The sequence below is a fragment of the Silurus aristotelis genome (genome assembly GCF_946808225.1).
Source record: "Silurus aristotelis genome assembly, chromosome: 9".
NCBI classification, from domain to species: Eukaryota; Metazoa; Chordata; class Actinopteri; order Siluriformes; family Siluridae; genus Silurus; species Silurus aristotelis.
In genome coordinates this window covers 2,825,423-2,841,647 of record NC_139582.1, presented here as the reverse complement: position 1 = coordinate 2,841,647, position 16,225 = coordinate 2,825,423, and the positions used below count along the sequence as shown (strand labels likewise).

The following is a 16,225-nucleotide window of genomic DNA, read 5'->3' as shown; positions in this document are numbered from 1 at the left end:
AAAAACTTCAAATTTTATTAATTTTTTTTGGATAAATTCATGCCCAAATCTTCATAAAGTTCCTGTTATATGAGGAGGTGGCTGAATGGTTAAAACCCCGGGTTACCGAGCAGAAGGTCGGGGGTTTAAGCACTTCCACTGTCGGGCCCTTGAGCAGGGCCCTTAACCATCTCGACCCCAGGGACGCTGTATTAGTGCTGACCCTGAGCTCAGATATGTGAAAAAAGAATTGCATGACAAGTTAAAGCCTCTGTGTGTCATTTTTCCCCATAAAAGCTCAGTATTCTCAGTATTCAAGGCTCAAATTTCATCGATTAACACGGACAATATTATTCCATTTGATACCTTATACACAAAGACTTGAGCATGTATTTATGCTGCGTAAAAGACGCAAAAAATCAACGCGAAACTACTTTCAGAGCAAAAAAAAAAAAAAAACTTTTGCTGAGGCAATTTTTTAACACCGTACACCATATTTAGAGACGTTCATTTGCAGTGGAGAATAAACCATCACCGTGCGAGTACACACACACACACACACACACACCAAGTGCACCCAAAAAAACCACCTACATACCAATATCCATAAGAGAGCGCAGGATCTGTTGCTCGTTACATATCAAGGAAATCAAGAGATCTTGATTCGTGCTTGTAAACGGTTTAAAAATCACAAATTTATATCAGATAATAAGGATTTGTTCAAACACTAAAAAAAAAAAGCAGAGTATGTGCGTGTCTAAAATGTACAGAAAAAAGCAATTAAAACCTAATTCATCTTTTAAGAATGAGTTTAAAATGTCACACAATAAAATGAAGGTTCAAATGAAACAAATTCATGAATCCATTATTAAAAGCGTTAAAATAAAATTCAGCTCTAAATGGGTAAAAAAAAAAGTCCTCAGTTCGGGCCGTTCTGCGTTTCTGCACGTCATTATTCCCTGTCCGGACTGCACGCGGACACCGTACCCGATCTGGCCCCGCCCCCTCTGCGGCCTCTCTTCGCCGGGGTCCGATCTTCCTCCGTGGAGCTTGCGAGTTTCCGTTTCGCCGGGGTTCTGGGGCTGTTTGTGGAGCTGCTGTTTGGCGTTTCAGGCCCAAGCCCGTTTCCTCGACGCCTCCGCTTTCCTTCCACGAGGTTATCTACAGAGACGTCAGGGACTTTTAACTTACGTTTCTGTTTCTCTCAAAACACCCACCCCTCTCAAAGCTAGCACAGCGTTTTAGTGGCACGTAAAAAATAATAATAATCAAATATTTCGAGAATAAAGTCGAAACTATGGGCTGAAGTCTCTCAAAATGGAAACACTTCAGTAAAGTGCAGATACACGAAAAAGCGTCCACCACTGTTCAAAAGTAATGGGACAGAAGTAAAAACGGGACGCACCGAGGCTGATATCGGATGCCATGTTATGAGGAGTGGAGGGTTCATAAGGCCCGAGGCCGTATTGTTCCCTCAGGCGGTTTCCCTGCTCCATGGTGAGGATCACAGCGGTCCTGCTGTACCACGTGCTCTGGCCGTCTTTCTCTACGCAGTACAGCAACTCGGCACCTTGGCGCTTATGTGCCTTCACGATACCTGCCAGCAAAAATACACACAAATGATTAAGTGGAAAACATGCAAAGATGAATGATTTTTGCCTCATCTCCTCCTGCTGCTACCTGGGTTGAAGTACTCCTCCTCGGTCAGCGACGTGACCTCGGCCTCCAGCGGGATGGGATCGCACAGCAGGATGTCCTTCCCCTGTGCCTCACACTCCTGATTGTCGTCGAACAGCAGCCGGAAGCGGTTCTCTCCCAGGTCCCGAGTGATGGTCCCGGAGTAGAAAAACGAATTGGACGACCACTTGGCCATCACTCGCAGTCCGACGAAGCTGCTTGCGCTCCCCAAGCTGTTCTCAGGGGACATTGCGTTTAGCGCGTCCAAACGGTTCGAGGGGATGCGGGCATTCGAACGAGCCAGGTGCTCATCTTCTGACGAGGACACGGCCGGGGCATGGGCACCTCCTCTCTGTGCTGACCTTCCACCTCTGAGCGAGAGCATCAGCATCGGATCAGCGAGAGAGAGAGAGAGAGAGACGCGAAAAGGCGACGGCGGTACAGAGGGATTTCGGAGAGATAGAAGGGTTAGTAAGAATTTGAAGGAAAAAGGGGAAGAACAAGACGAGAAGATTGGGAGGTTTCATCCACATGTTTGTGTTTATGATCAATTAAAAAATATATGAATTAGTGTTGCCACGATACGATACCAAAAATAAATATCGCGATACCGATACCAAACGATACTATGGCAAAAAATTTTTATAGAATGATAGAACTTTGTTTTTATTTATTTATAAACACCGTGTTGTCTGCTTAACAGAGTAGAACTGTTTAAGCTAAAACAAACATCTCAATAACAAATTCATTATAAAAGTGTTTTTATATAAAATGGTTGCAGCTGCTGAGATTGAGAGCTTTGTTTAAATAAGCACTGGTTCACAATCGAATTTTTTTTGACAGAACTTTAAAACGAAAATAAAAAAAAACAACACGATTCGCTGGATGTGGCGTTGAAGCGGCGTGCTGGTATAACACTAATACGAATAAAACGATCGTTTCGATGGCTTGTTTTTGGGCTCGTCAGCAAACCCTTTTCAAAACATTTGGATGCAATTCCATCGTTCCCGTCGTGTTTCTCCGAAGAAAATCGGATCGTGCATGAAAAGAGAGTCCGAGAGCCCTCACCTGGACAGTGGACCACGTGAGGGGGGTCTTCCTCGACGCCCGTGGCCTCGGGGGCTTAGCGGGACAGCGGGTGGAGACCCCCAAATGCCTGTTAGCTCTGACCCCACTGCCTGTCTACCCCCTCGCCTGGGGCTGAGAACACACACACATACGCACACACACAGACGGAGCGGTCAGAAGACACGCCCTCAGCCAGCAAGTGTGTAGCAGCAGCAGTGGGGGAAGTAGCTGTACAGGCCATGAGTGTGTATTTGTGCATGTTTGTGTGTGTGTGTGTGTGTGTGTGTGTGTGTGTGTGTGTGTGTGTGTGTGTGTGTGAGAGAGAGAGAGAGACTGGAGTATTAAGTGCTGCTGAGAGCTGCGTACATGCCTAACCCTAGATTCTAATAAATGTACATCCTTTCACTTATACACCTGAGCTTTTGAGGATCAAGGGCCTTTCTTCAAGTGACCAGCAGTGGAAGCTTTGTGGTGCTGGGATTGGAACTCATGACCTTCTGATCAGAAGTAACCACCACACGAACGAAAAATAAATCGACACTATATCCGTGTCAGTAGTCATGTACGCAACCTTCAGCATAAAGGAACGCTCAGTGGTATTAGTGTTAGGAAGGGTGCATGCAGGTGGTCACAGGAAAGACTCCACAGCCGCTCACCTGCCGGTATTCACTCCCCGACCGGGAGGCATGATGAAATCAATCATCCTGCTAGGAGCCGGACCTCCACTGCTGGTCCCGCTGGAGCTGAAATGAGACGCAGCCTTGGAGGAAAGCGAGCTGACATCTGCCAGGTCTCCTGAGGTCATGGAGCTTCCTGTACGGGAAGGAGAGATGTCGCTGTCCATGACGCAGCGATCCACCACCGGCTCCTCGGATTCCTGGAGAAGAAACAATTCATGGATTAAGATGTTTCGCGTCTACGAAACTGGTTATAGGATACACTCACCTCTACGACCTTACGATCCACCTCCTTGCCGTCTTCGTAGTACACGTCGGTGATGATGCGAGTGATGGTAGTGCGCACTTCCTGTATGGTGCGGACGTGTCTGCGGTGAGAAGGGCCCGACTGCGAGCGGGTCGGAGTGACTGGCTCCGCCTTTAGAGGAAGAAAAATACGTTGGTGTTGCTCTACACTTGGTAGCTTTCAATTCGTACAATTTCTTTAAAGCGCCGATTTTTTTATTTTTATTGCGTCAATTGATTTATTATTTTTTGGTGCATCGATGTTGCGCTGTACTGAAAGCGTGCTCACACGGGCAATTTAGTCGATTAGATTTTTTTTCTGTGAGAAAAAGTCTGAAGTGCGGGATATAAACTCGCAATTACGAGAAAAATAGTCAGAATTGTGAGAAATTGTCAGAAGTAACGGAGGAAGGTTTGATGAACATCTGATCTACCACAGTCTCTTACCCTGCCTGTTGAGTGTTGCGGTCCAGAGGCATCAAAGCTGGTCTGCTGTGATACTGGCCTCTGCTGGAGGAAAAAAAACCAGAATACTATTACGCTCATAATTTCATAATTTCCCTCCGATTTTTAACTTTGGTGAAAGATTTACCTTGCTGAGAGGACTTGCAGTCGAGGACAAGTCCACAATGGTTTGCTGATACACAGGTTTCTGGCCTTGGGGTGACTTAAGAGGTGTTAGTTTGGAAGAAGTGCTGGGAGCTTCATGTTCTTTAGCCGAGGAGGACGGAATTTCTGCCAGAGGTTCAGAGTGCATGGTGGTACCGTTGGTCTGCTGCTTTGGTGTACCATTACCTACTGCCTCGGGAGGTGGATCAGGGTTCTCGCGGTTCAGGAGGTCGGTTTGGCTTAGAGGTCTGGCAGTTCAGAAGAGAGAAAATAAGATGGGATTCGATATTAAATCTTTATATAAAAAAAATAAATAAAAAAAAACGCGATTTCGTTACAAATATTTGATATGTTGATCGATTCCTCGTCGCTAAAACATTTCTCGAGTGTGTTCTCTCAGCACCGCTGCTGCTACGTGATGCATCGTGACACTACGGAGATCGAGGCGTGTCCTGACAGTCACATAGAATACAGATTAACATGGCAGAGGTAGAGCTGTAACTTCCTGCACAAATTTTTTTTTTTCGTTTGTTGCATTGTATCGTGTTGAATGAAATCGAATTTGGATCGCTTGGCTCATATTTACAAAGATGCACATCCCTACACCATATTGGCAAAAGTTTTTGGACACCTGACCGCAAGATACATATGTACATATTTTTGAACATCCCATTTCCCGTTATATGAAACTCCACCACTAGATTTTGTGCTTATTTAGCTACAGGGATGTTAATAAAGTCAGGTGATGATGTAGGCGAGTCTGCATCCAAAGACATCCTGTACAATTGTGTACAGGCTGACAGCCTCATATCTCCTTTTCCACATTTGTCTACAGATTTAGAACCCATAATCACCTCCCTAAGGCACTTCAGATGGTGTAAGTAGGGCACGCATACAATCTCACTACATACCATCACTCTAAGCAAACAGGCCACCGTAAATCCAATTTAATGGTCTCCAGAAATACCCTGTACCGAGGGAGCTCTATTTATAACCCCGTACAATAACTCTGAAGGTCAACGACACTCCAGACACCAGGAAGAGAATCATGGAGAAACCCTCTGGCTTGCCTTATACAACACAACACATAAGCAACGTTCAAGGTCAAACGCCTGAAAGGTGCTGATGCAGGAGAGCAGGGGCACCTGAGTGACAGATCGCTCGGCTCCTTGGCGTCTTCCTCCACCTGGAGCTGTCTGTGAACCTCACGAACCCGAGTGAAGATGGATTGAGGGCTGGGAAGATAAAAAAAAAAAGTGGGAATTAATTACAGTCATACGGATTCAGCCAAGATTTGTTTAGTTGCTGAAAATGAACAAAATCTGACAGGAAAGTCCTACAATAAATGTTTATAATGAAGTATTTTTCACTATGTATCTCAGCACCGCATCCACCAGGTCTGAAAAAAAGGTTCTGGGTGGCAATAATTTGGCCACAGATTGCAGACATTATACAGTTTGAACACCATATGAGATCATAAGTAATAAAAAAACCAAAAACAATCTTTTAGAAATACTTTTCAATCAAAAATCTAACAAGCTTTTTTTTTTTTTTCCTCAGAAATGAGCCACAAACGATGTTCCTCACATAGCAACCACCAGTCATTACCTGGTAACAGCCTTGGCAACAGCGGTATCCTTGGAAACGGAGCTTTCTTCATCAGATAAGGATGGCTCTGATGAAACATTTGTAGAGAAATCAGCAATAGTTTCTACAATAAAGGCAGTTTTCTTTCCATCTTTTCAGAAGAGAAGATCCATATCGAGTGTTTGAGTGACATTAATTAAACCCATAGAGGAAAAGATTGAGTGAGAGGAAAAAGAAAGAGAAAGGAGAACATGTTCTTACTTTGTAGGCTGAAATGCTGAGAGCTTCCCTCTTCTATAGGAGTAACCACCTTCATTCTGAGACTCAGTTTCCCGTCACCCCCCTGTGCAGCCAGCTCCTCTCCATCGCCGCTCTCCTCCATGGAGATCTCACTGGCCGCCATCGTCGTCTCCCTGGTAACGTCGGCCTCAGTCCGCTCTCGGAACGTACTTGTTTCTGAAAAGAAAAAAAAGAAAAAAAAAAGAAGGTCAAAATGCATTTCTTTGACTGTTAGTTAAATGATCTACAACAGGGATGTCCACCGATAGGAGTGCTGTGGAGCGGCGTGTTCTTCAGCAGCCTGACGTGTGGAGGAGTTGCGCTCGCAGCAGGCCCAATCATCTCCCCTTCTCTGGGAAGTGTGAAGTGGAATGGCAGATCTGCAGAAACAAGCCTGTATTTCAATTTATTGAGAGAGTGTGTTACTTATCACATTTTGTATACACAGTGAGATTTCTTCTTCTCATATCCCATAGGAAGTCAGCCATGATGCAGCACCCATAGAGCAGAGAGAGGGTCAATGGCCTTGCTCAGGGGTTCAAGAGAGCTGTAACTGTTTAGCCACTTCCCAGGAGGCAGCAGCAGAACGTCTACAACTAGACGACCTTCCATTCAGATCTGCATCATCAAATATAATACGACCATCTAAAAACAGATGTTGCAAAATACAGTCATGTGACAAACCTGGCAAAGACGAAGGACACCAATTGTTTAAAGCCCCTGGCCGTTAGTAATAACTGAGCATCGGAGTGGAGCCACCTAGATGTGGATGGGTTTCATTTTTAGTCTGGTTTCCGCTCAAGGTTTCTCAAGTCTAATCGGTCTTGTAAGTGATTTGTACAACTGAAATACCCTTAAAATATACCACAAACATGGAGGGAGATACAGAAAAATAACTATTTTAGAGGTTTGAGTCTGTCTGTAATCCTGTTTGGATCCATCCCACAATCCAAACAGTTCCTTGATCATTTAAGGGAAATTTTTAATAAATACTAATTCTGTATAAATCCTACCTCCAGAGCTGTCACTCAGACTTTTGTTGGCCACATTCAGGACCTGCGATCCTGCACCGGTTGCTTCGTCGCTGGCTTGTGCAATACTGGCACCAGTTCTAGCAGCCACCTGCGAATTCTGGCCCGAGCTGTTTGGCTGGGAGCCTGTGACTTTTCTTCCAGGCTCGAATTTCTCCTTCGGGGATCCTCTGACTGGTTGTGAAGAACTTCTGAACGCCGGCGACCTCTCGATACGGTCTCGCTCCTGTGAGACTCTCTCGCTCTCCTCCAGGACGATGACCTCAAGGCTCTCCTCGTCCTTGCTTGCTGCAGATTGGGCGACTTCCTCTCCATCGTCCATCGGCTCCGGCATTTCGGTCTGACTCTGAGAAAGAGCCAAGCCAAATCCGGAAGATTCGTTCATGCTTGTGCTTTGAACTTCTGCTTCATCCGTTCGGTCCTGATCTTCCTCGTCGACATCCTTAATGCTGCGAATGCTGTCAATTCGGTAGCTTTGAGACACGGGCTGGCTCGATCTTTGGTCGCCGTCGACTCCCTGTTCCTGTTCTCCTGGAGGACTCTTGTGGGAGAAGATGACAAATTGGGATTGAGATGGAACCGGAGTTGTGCTAGTGGGTTGCGTGGGTTGTTCTTTGCTTTGTGAGCAACTTCTCAAGGTCTGATCTTTCCCTGATCCACCTTCATCCATCTGCGGCGAGGCTACGGCGTTCGGAATACGCCGAATCTCCGGAAAGTTTTCCACGCTGTCCTTTATTTTTCCGTTCTGCCCTTTGGAAGACTGCGAGGACGACTTTTCTTCATTCGCTGTAGCTTTCAGGTCAGGTTTCTGGGAAACCCCTTGCAAATTAGAAACGTTATTAAGGCCACAATCTGTGATGCTTTTCTCCGTTTTCTCATTGTGAAGCACAGGGACAGAGTCTCTCTCATCCGCTTTGACAGAATCTTGTATTTCTTCGATCTGTGTGGCCTGACTATCTTCATCATCATCATCATCATCATCATCACCCTCAATAAACGCTTGAGTTTTATTTTCACATACACTGTTTTCAGTGTTGTCCAGCTCCAATTTCAAACCCGTAGCCACCTGAGAAGCTGAACTACTGCAGGCTGGTTTTTTAAACTCTTCAGAGCCAAAAATTGCAGACGGACTTTCCTTTGTTGCTTCCTTTCTCTTTAAAACATCTGGACTTGAACTGCAGGCCCCAGATTCCAAGGATGGTGTAGACATAAACACATCCTAAAAGAGGATTGATAGCATGTGAGCAATGACAGAAAATTTTATACACCATAACGTACGTGTGTGTGTGTGTGTGTGTGTGTGTGTGTATGTATACACATTATATGGACAAAAGTTAGTGGACACCTTACTATGATTCCCATCGCATTCCACATTATTCCCTATTTGCTCTTATAATAAGCTCCACTCTTTTAGGAAGATGTTCCTCTAGATTTTGTGGAGATTTGTGGAGATTCATTCATCCACAAGCGTGTTAGTAAAGTCAGGTACAGATGTAGGTGAGGAGGCCTGAAGTGCAGACAGCGTTCACATTCATCCCAAAGGTCTTCAATCGGGTTTACAGTTCTATAACAGGCCATTCAAGAACTTCCACTCCAACCCAATGTAAAGCACATCTTCATGGAGCTGGCTTTGTGCACAGGGGCATTGTCATGCTGGAACAGCTTTTGGGAATTTTTGGTGCTTCCACATTAAAAAATAATCTGATACAATTGTGTACAGGTTTGTGGTAACAGTTTGGGGAAGAACCACATATCGTGTGGTGTCCAAATACTTTTGTCCATAAACGTATTACACGTCAGGTAGTAATTAAATATTCAAATGCAATCACTGGCAAATTCAATTCAAAAAATAAATACAAAACAGATTTTATCTGATCAGAAATATGTACATGTGATAATTCAGGCTGCGTTGGCAAGGAAAGGCTTTTCTCCGACGCAAAACTGGGGGAAATCTGGGACACTACAGGCTTTGGGACAGGATCCACATCCATTGGTTCTTCCTGGCCTTTTTGTTGTGCTTGATCATGAGGTGTCCCAGAGATGTCCTCTGCTGGTTCTGCAGCCTGGTTAAAATCTAAAAACGATGTAGATATGCGGAAAACTGATTAGACGTCGGGGAATTTCTGATGTTTTGTATCCTTAATATAAACCGTGTCCCCCTATATGAGGTCTTACCTCGCTCGTTCTCCTGTCCTGTGGGTGAATTGGGGACTATAAGCGGGGCTTGGTCCAAGTTGTCCTGGGTGGCTGGCACGTAATCAACAGACTGCCTATTGCATAAGAAACAAGAACCACTTACAGTTATGGCATTACGGCAAACGCCCCTTGTCCAGAGCAACTTTGAATTGCTGGGATTTGAACTCACAACCTACTGATAAGAGATCTAACATCTTAACGACTACCCGTTCTCCCAAGTTTATGGCATTTCCTGTAATCACCCTTATCCTAAACAACTTACAACTATGGCAGTTTAGCAGTGCTGGGATTTGAACTCATGTTCTTCAACATCTTAACCACTGAGCTACACGTTTATGGTCTTTTAGCAGATGCCCTTATTCAGAGTGACTTACAATTATCCTATTTCTTTAGCAGTTGAGGGCCTCGATCAATAGCCCAGAAGTGACAGCTTGGTGTTGCTGGGATTCGAACTCACAACCTTCTGACCACAAGGCCAACATCTTAAACCCCATCATTTTATTATTTTTGCCTGAACGACACTAAAAGAGCATGATTTAGGATTAATTTATCTTACTGAGACAGGCTCTCTTGCACCAACGTTCCTTGGCCAGACAGATGCAGCAGACTAAGGCTATGAGCAGGAGTGCATACTGGATCCTGCTTCTGAGTCTCATCTGCTACGGTGCTCTCAACCTTAGAGCCTGAGGAGCAGAGAATAAACAATTAAACACACACAGGATAAAGCACATGCACATGCTAATAGTCAATACAGACACACCCTGATACACATTTATTTCCAAATGCCAAATGACTCGTTCCAGCTGCTGAACAACAGTCCTTTAAATAAATTACACAATTAAATTGTCTAATTAGAATAAAAGTCTATGTGGTCTACACATCATATTCCATTTCCAGCAAGCATTTATATGTAATTACCTTCGATCAGAGGCTGAAAACACACTGGGTGTGTGTGTGTGTGTATATATATATATATATATATATATATATATATCGCTATATATTATGTAGGGCTACAGCTATCGATTATTTTATCTATCTTTCCATCCATCCATCCACTGTATACATCCATCTATCAATCTATCAATCCATCCATCCACTGTATACATCCATATAACTATGCATCCATCCATTGTATACATCGATCCATACATACACCCACCCACTGTATACATCCATTTATCAATCCATCCATCCGTCTATCCACTGTATACATCCATCAACTGTATATATCCATCAATCAATCCATCCATCCACTGTATGCATCCATCCATCAATCCATCCATCCATCCATCCATCCATCCATCCATCCATCCATCCACTGTATACATCTATCTATCCACCCATCCATTGTATACATCAATCCATACATACACCCACCCACTCACTGTATACATCCATCCACTGTATGCATCCATCAATCCATCCATCCATCTATCCACTGTATACATCCATCCACTGTATGCATCCATCAATCCATCCACCCATCCACTGTATACATCTATCCACCCATCCATCCATCCATCCATCCATCCACTGTATTCATCCATACATCTATGCATCCATCCATCCACCCATCTACTGTATACATATATCTATCCACCGATCAGCCACTATATACATCTATCCATCCATCTATCCACCCACTGTATACATCCATCCATCTACTGTATACATATCTATCTATCTATCTATCTATCTATCTATCTATCTATCTATCTATCTATCTATCTATCTATCTATCTATCTATCTATCTATCTATCTATCTATCATCCACAGTAAACATCTATCCATCCATCCATCCATCCATCCATCGTATTTATCCAGATATCTATCCATCCATTGTATAAATCCATCTATCCATCCATCCATCCATCCATCTACTGTATACATATATCTATCCATCAATCATCCACAGTAAACATCTATCCATCCATCCATCCATCCATCCATCCATCCATCCATCCATCCATCGTATCTATCCAGATATCTATCCATCCATCCCTCCACTGTATAAATTCATCTATCAATCCATCCATCCATCCATCCATCTACTGTATACATATATCTATCCATCAATAATCCACAGTAAACATCTATCTATCTATCCATCCATCCATCCATCCATCCATCGTATCTATCCAGATATCTATTGATCCATCCATCCATCCATCCATCCATCCAGCCACTGTATAAATCCATATATCAATCCATCCATCCATCCATCTACTGTATTTATGTATCTATCCATCGTTCATCCACTGTATACATCTATCTACCCATCCATATACCCATCTATCTATTCATCCACTGTATAAATCCATATATCTAACATTCACTCACTTATCCAATCCATCCATCTATCCATGTTTACAACCACATCCACTAAAACTGCCTTTTTTTTTTTTTTTTTTTTTTTTTTTACAGGGAATTTCGTGTGTTTCAAATGTATTTACCTCAAAAAGACGTCTTACAGAAACGACAGTAGATCTCTTTTCTTCACATATCCCAGCTTTGTTAGAGAGTCAGTATCAGAACAAAGAGTCAGCAGTAATACAGGCATGATACAGCACCCCTGGAGCAGAGGGTTGTGACCCTGACCTTCTCATCAGTAACCCAGAGCTTTAACTGTTGATCCCCCACTGCCTGATTCTCACCATTTCTTTCTCTATCGAACAGATCATCCTGGGATGACATCATTTCCTCATCTTCAGCTTCTACAGGCTCCAAAACTTTAGAGTGTAGTATAGCCTGGACACTCAGCTCTTTGCCTTCTCTCTTCTGAGGCACCAAGGAACTGCTGGAGCTCACCTCTGGACTAAAGAGACAAAGTACATCTTAATAAATACAATAAGACACAGGATCGAGAAAATATATATACCATGTAGATCTTTCCATCTTCTCATTATTCAAATTAACATCTTACTTTTTTAATCTGTCTTCTCGACTATCTGATGCCCCGGAGGAGCTCTTTACTCTTTGATTGAATGTTTTCTGACTGTCTGCTGCCCGGAGGTTGGAAGGCGTCACCTCCACATCCTCGTCTCCACTTTCTGCATTTTGTGCCTCGGTGTTGAATCCTTGACTCTCTGACAGCTCCAGGTGGCTGAACTGAGGCACTGCTTCTGAACACAGATGCAGGAAAAACGATAAACATTTGATCAATTTATTATTCGGTTCGGTTTTTCCTAAACTCACAAAACTCACCTTCTGCTTGGGCACAGGGAGTGGTGGAATCAGCTCCAGACTCCATGTCCTCCAGGTTATTTCTGCAGAAATAAAGAAACTCTAAGCAAAATATGCAGAATTGGAGCAGAAAAAAGAAGCATTTCTTTTAAAATACCTTTTTGGAAGGGTGCAAACTTCAAATACTTGACTCTGCTCCGAAGCGGTGGAAATGGAATTCCCGTCTAAAAGAGAAAAAAAAGGTAAGTTCATACACATTTTTCATTTCGGAGTCGATGAGCGATGATTTTTAGCGGGAAATTTCATACAAAATAATTTTACAAATTTTATATTTTAGAAAAACAAATATGAAAACAGTATGGAAACACTCACATTATTTGACTTTTAGTGGTCTTTTATCCACCATATACTAATCCAGACCTTGAGATCACAACTCAAATTCCATACTTTTCCGAAATGCGTACAAACCCTGAGCGTAAACTATGCTAAAACGATGAGAAACCATTCTAAAGACAGATGATCACTCAACATACCAGCCTGGGTTACACTGTTCGAGTTTTCAGTCGGGGATGAAACGTCAGTGCATCTGCTTTTTTCCTGGATTGAAAAGAATAAAAGAAAAATATATATCAGCATCGGGAACTGGTAAAATCACACGAGGCTGGCAGTCATGGAAAACCTCGGAGAGCTCACCAGGACCGGGCTGTGGGATGTGGGCTGGAGGTTGGAGAGTCGGCGGGAGAGCAGGGTACGGTAACTGCTGTCGGGGTCGTCCTCCAAGGCCACGCTGTCAGGCTGCGAGTCCTCCACAATAAGGCAGGGATTCTCGGTTTGAGGAAGACTCAACTCCAGATCACTTCCACCTGGATCCATGTGGCAGCATCAGGGTCAACAGGTAACTACATACATGTAAAGATTGAAAAGTGAATGGGAGGGGAGTGGGCGGGGCTCCACGTGGTCCAGTCACGTGGTCCAGTCGGATCCTGGGCCTGGGTTTACATACACCAATTATAACAGCTTTTAACACTGAACAAATATTTAATAATTGGAGTCTGGATTACAAATATCTGAAATATATTTTTTTATGGTTATTTACAAGCAATAAACGTCACCTGTAGTATTTTATAAAGCTATTATCTCCGTACACAAAAATAAACAAATGCAATGTAATCACTAAACCTATTTATATCAAATCGATGCATTTTTTTTTAATTGCACAATATTTAAAACATCTGCAAAATAAGTGCCTAATAACGACAGCTAACCTGCTAATGCTATCATCCACGCAGAGATTTAATGCAGAACAAAACTGGTAGTTATATAAACCATGTAAAATATATACCTGGGCTGCATATAGAGCGTTTAATCATCTTAAACTGAATCCATACACATTATAACAACATAAAAACACAAATAAATAAATAAATAAACGAGTGCGTATTGTCCTGCTCTCCCACTGTCTCTGCAGTTCAGCAGCGGAAAAAAAAAAAAGGAAAACAGTGGTGAGTGGATAAAAACGCGTCCCGGAAGTATGAAATCGAGACCTGTGATTGGTTGAAGGTGCAAACGAAGACCAATCAGTGATTAGAAAATCAACAAAAACCCGCCTTACAACAACAAAAGTCCTACGCTGATTGGTTAGATTTTTAATATCGTCCCTGTCCGGTATTTTAAAAAAAAAAAAATAAATAATAATAAATAAATAAATTAAAACAATTATATATATTATATTTTTTAAGGAAAAAAAACATTTAATGTAATGTACTAAATGTTAATTTTATTTTTATTTATTTATATATATATTTAAAGGACATCCATTAGCACGACATCCATGGACTGACTTTGCTGTTCTGCCACTACGAATATAAAATAAACAACCAATTCCTTTTAATACGAACACATTTAAAGCATTCTATCAGATATCATTTATACCCTGAGCAGCTGAGGGTCCCTTCTCAAGGGCTCAACAATTAAGTCTTGGTATATCTGGGATTTGAACTCATGACCTTCTAGTAGAGTTGAAACTAAACTGCACGGCGATTGGATAAACATAGGTACATAATGTACACGCATACGGTTTTATTGTCAATGCATAGCAAAAGCACACATCGAAGAAATCTACCATCTGCACAAAGTGCAAATTGTAGCACTGTGCAAATTTGTATATAATTATTCACAACAAATAAAAAAAAAAAATAGTCTATGAGTGGTGAAAAATGTGCCAAAGCTGTTTAACAAATACACAAAAGATTTATATCATCTGCTATCTGCCTTTCATTAATTTTTTTTTCCTTTCAGATTTTCTATGACTTTAGAATAATTAGAATAAGTTTCAGCTGGATGTATGTGCATGCATATGTCATATACCTATGACTAGGTCTACGTCTTTAAAGTTCTGCATGCATATGCCATATGCAATGGATTACTTCTGGGTCTTTCTAGGTGTACATGCATATAATATATGCCCTGGACTAGGTTCTAGATTTTGCTAGGTCTGCATACATATGTTATATGTCATGGACTATGTGTGGGACTTTCTAGGTCTGTATGCATAATTCATATAGCATGGATTAGGTCAAGGTCTTTCTAGGTCTGCATGCACATGCCATATGCAATAGGTTTCGTCTGGCTCTTTCTAGGTTAACATGCATGAAATATATGCCCTGGTCTAGATTTTACTAAGTCTGCCTGCATATGTTATATGCAGTGGACTACGTCTGGGACTTTCTAGGTCTGTATGCATGTCATATACCATGGACTAGGTCAAGGTCTTTCTAGATCTGCATGCATATGTTATATGCCCTGGACTTAACATCATGATGGAAATTAGAAGAATATATATATATAATTTTCAATGAATTTTATTTATTATTATTATTATTATTGATTAGTTTTTTTATTTTCTTTTTTTTTTACAAATATTGCAAATCCTACCATGGTATTAATGAACTGCAGCTTATTTTTTTCCCACCCTATCTGGCATATTGATCTGCAAACCGAAACATTATTCTAAAGGTAATAAATGTACAGCACATACCTGCAGGAAGCCTGGAAATAGAATATTAGGTATGAAAAGCCACAAGAATAAACGAATAAATAAATCAACGAATAAATAAATAAATAAATAAATAAATAAATAAATAAATAAATAAATAAATAAGCCAATCCAACATCTATTATTACACATTGATTTGTTTTCATGCACAAAAATGATCTCCATGACGTTCACAAATAATCAGCTGTTACCTGAGAGGTGAAATCCGTCCTATGCACAAACCCTGTGCGCTTGGGGGAGATTTTTGTTTTTTGTTTTATTTTCCCTGAAATGATGAGGAGCATTGATGTTCTCAGATGTGCCCTCTCTTTCCTGGCAGATAATAGGGTGTGTTAATGGTTCCACTGGTGTCACTTAAAGACGCAGAACACAGGCGGAGCTTTCTGCCCTTAAACCCTATGGAGGCATTATTATTATTTCGGATGCATTATTATATCATTATGTATAGGCATAATTATATATATCTCAGTAAATAAGTTATAATATGGTGCCATGGTGGTGTATAAAGCGTGTGGAGGAGTGAAAGCATCAACATCAGCGCTGGCCATGTTTTTCTACTCGTCTCAGTCCATGTATACTGATGAGTGACTCACAA

At 42.0% G+C, this 16,225-nt stretch overlaps 1 protein-coding gene across 14 annotated transcripts in view; it reads right to left on the bottom strand.

Moving 5' to 3' along the window:
* Nucleotides 1-16,225, bottom strand: part of tp53bp1 (tumor protein p53 binding protein, 1) — a 20,615-nt gene extending 4,390 nt beyond the window's left edge. Inside the window, exons 1-23 of one of the 14 annotated variants that reach the window (XM_083551453.1) lie at nucleotides 15,822-16,218; nucleotides 13,255-13,474; nucleotides 13,109-13,172; nucleotides 12,733-12,799; nucleotides 12,597-12,658; nucleotides 12,316-12,514; nucleotides 12,047-12,207; nucleotides 9,945-10,071; nucleotides 9,368-9,462; nucleotides 9,082-9,266; nucleotides 7,175-8,411; nucleotides 6,425-6,541; nucleotides 6,144-6,338; nucleotides 5,904-5,970; nucleotides 5,441-5,530; nucleotides 4,279-4,543; nucleotides 4,134-4,196; nucleotides 3,670-3,819; nucleotides 3,381-3,601; nucleotides 2,725-2,856; nucleotides 1,660-2,027; nucleotides 1,385-1,576; nucleotides 967-1,140 (exon numbers count right to left, since the gene is read on the bottom strand). In XM_083551453.1, the coding sequence (XP_083407579.1) occupies nucleotides 967-1,140; nucleotides 1,385-1,576; nucleotides 1,660-2,027; nucleotides 2,725-2,856; nucleotides 3,381-3,601; nucleotides 3,670-3,819; nucleotides 4,134-4,196; nucleotides 4,279-4,543; nucleotides 5,441-5,530; nucleotides 5,904-5,970; nucleotides 6,144-6,338; nucleotides 6,425-6,541; nucleotides 7,175-8,411; nucleotides 9,082-9,266; nucleotides 9,368-9,462; nucleotides 9,945-10,071; nucleotides 12,047-12,207; nucleotides 12,316-12,514; nucleotides 12,597-12,642 (4,084 nt within the window). In that variant the 5' untranslated portion in view covers nucleotides 12,643-12,658; nucleotides 12,733-12,799; nucleotides 13,109-13,172; nucleotides 13,255-13,474; nucleotides 15,822-16,218. Of the gene's footprint in view, nucleotides 1-966; nucleotides 1,141-1,384; nucleotides 1,577-1,659; nucleotides 2,028-2,724; nucleotides 2,857-3,380; nucleotides 3,602-3,669; nucleotides 3,820-4,133; nucleotides 4,197-4,278; nucleotides 4,544-5,440; nucleotides 5,531-5,903; nucleotides 5,971-6,143; nucleotides 6,339-6,424; nucleotides 6,542-7,174; nucleotides 8,412-9,081; nucleotides 9,267-9,367; nucleotides 9,463-9,944; nucleotides 10,072-12,046; nucleotides 12,208-12,315; nucleotides 12,515-12,596; nucleotides 12,659-12,732; nucleotides 12,800-13,108; nucleotides 13,173-13,254; nucleotides 13,475-13,917; nucleotides 14,074-15,821 lie in introns of those variants that run through there. The other 13 variants (XM_083551455.1, XM_083551452.1, XM_083551454.1 and 10 more) reach the window with 13 other exon arrangements.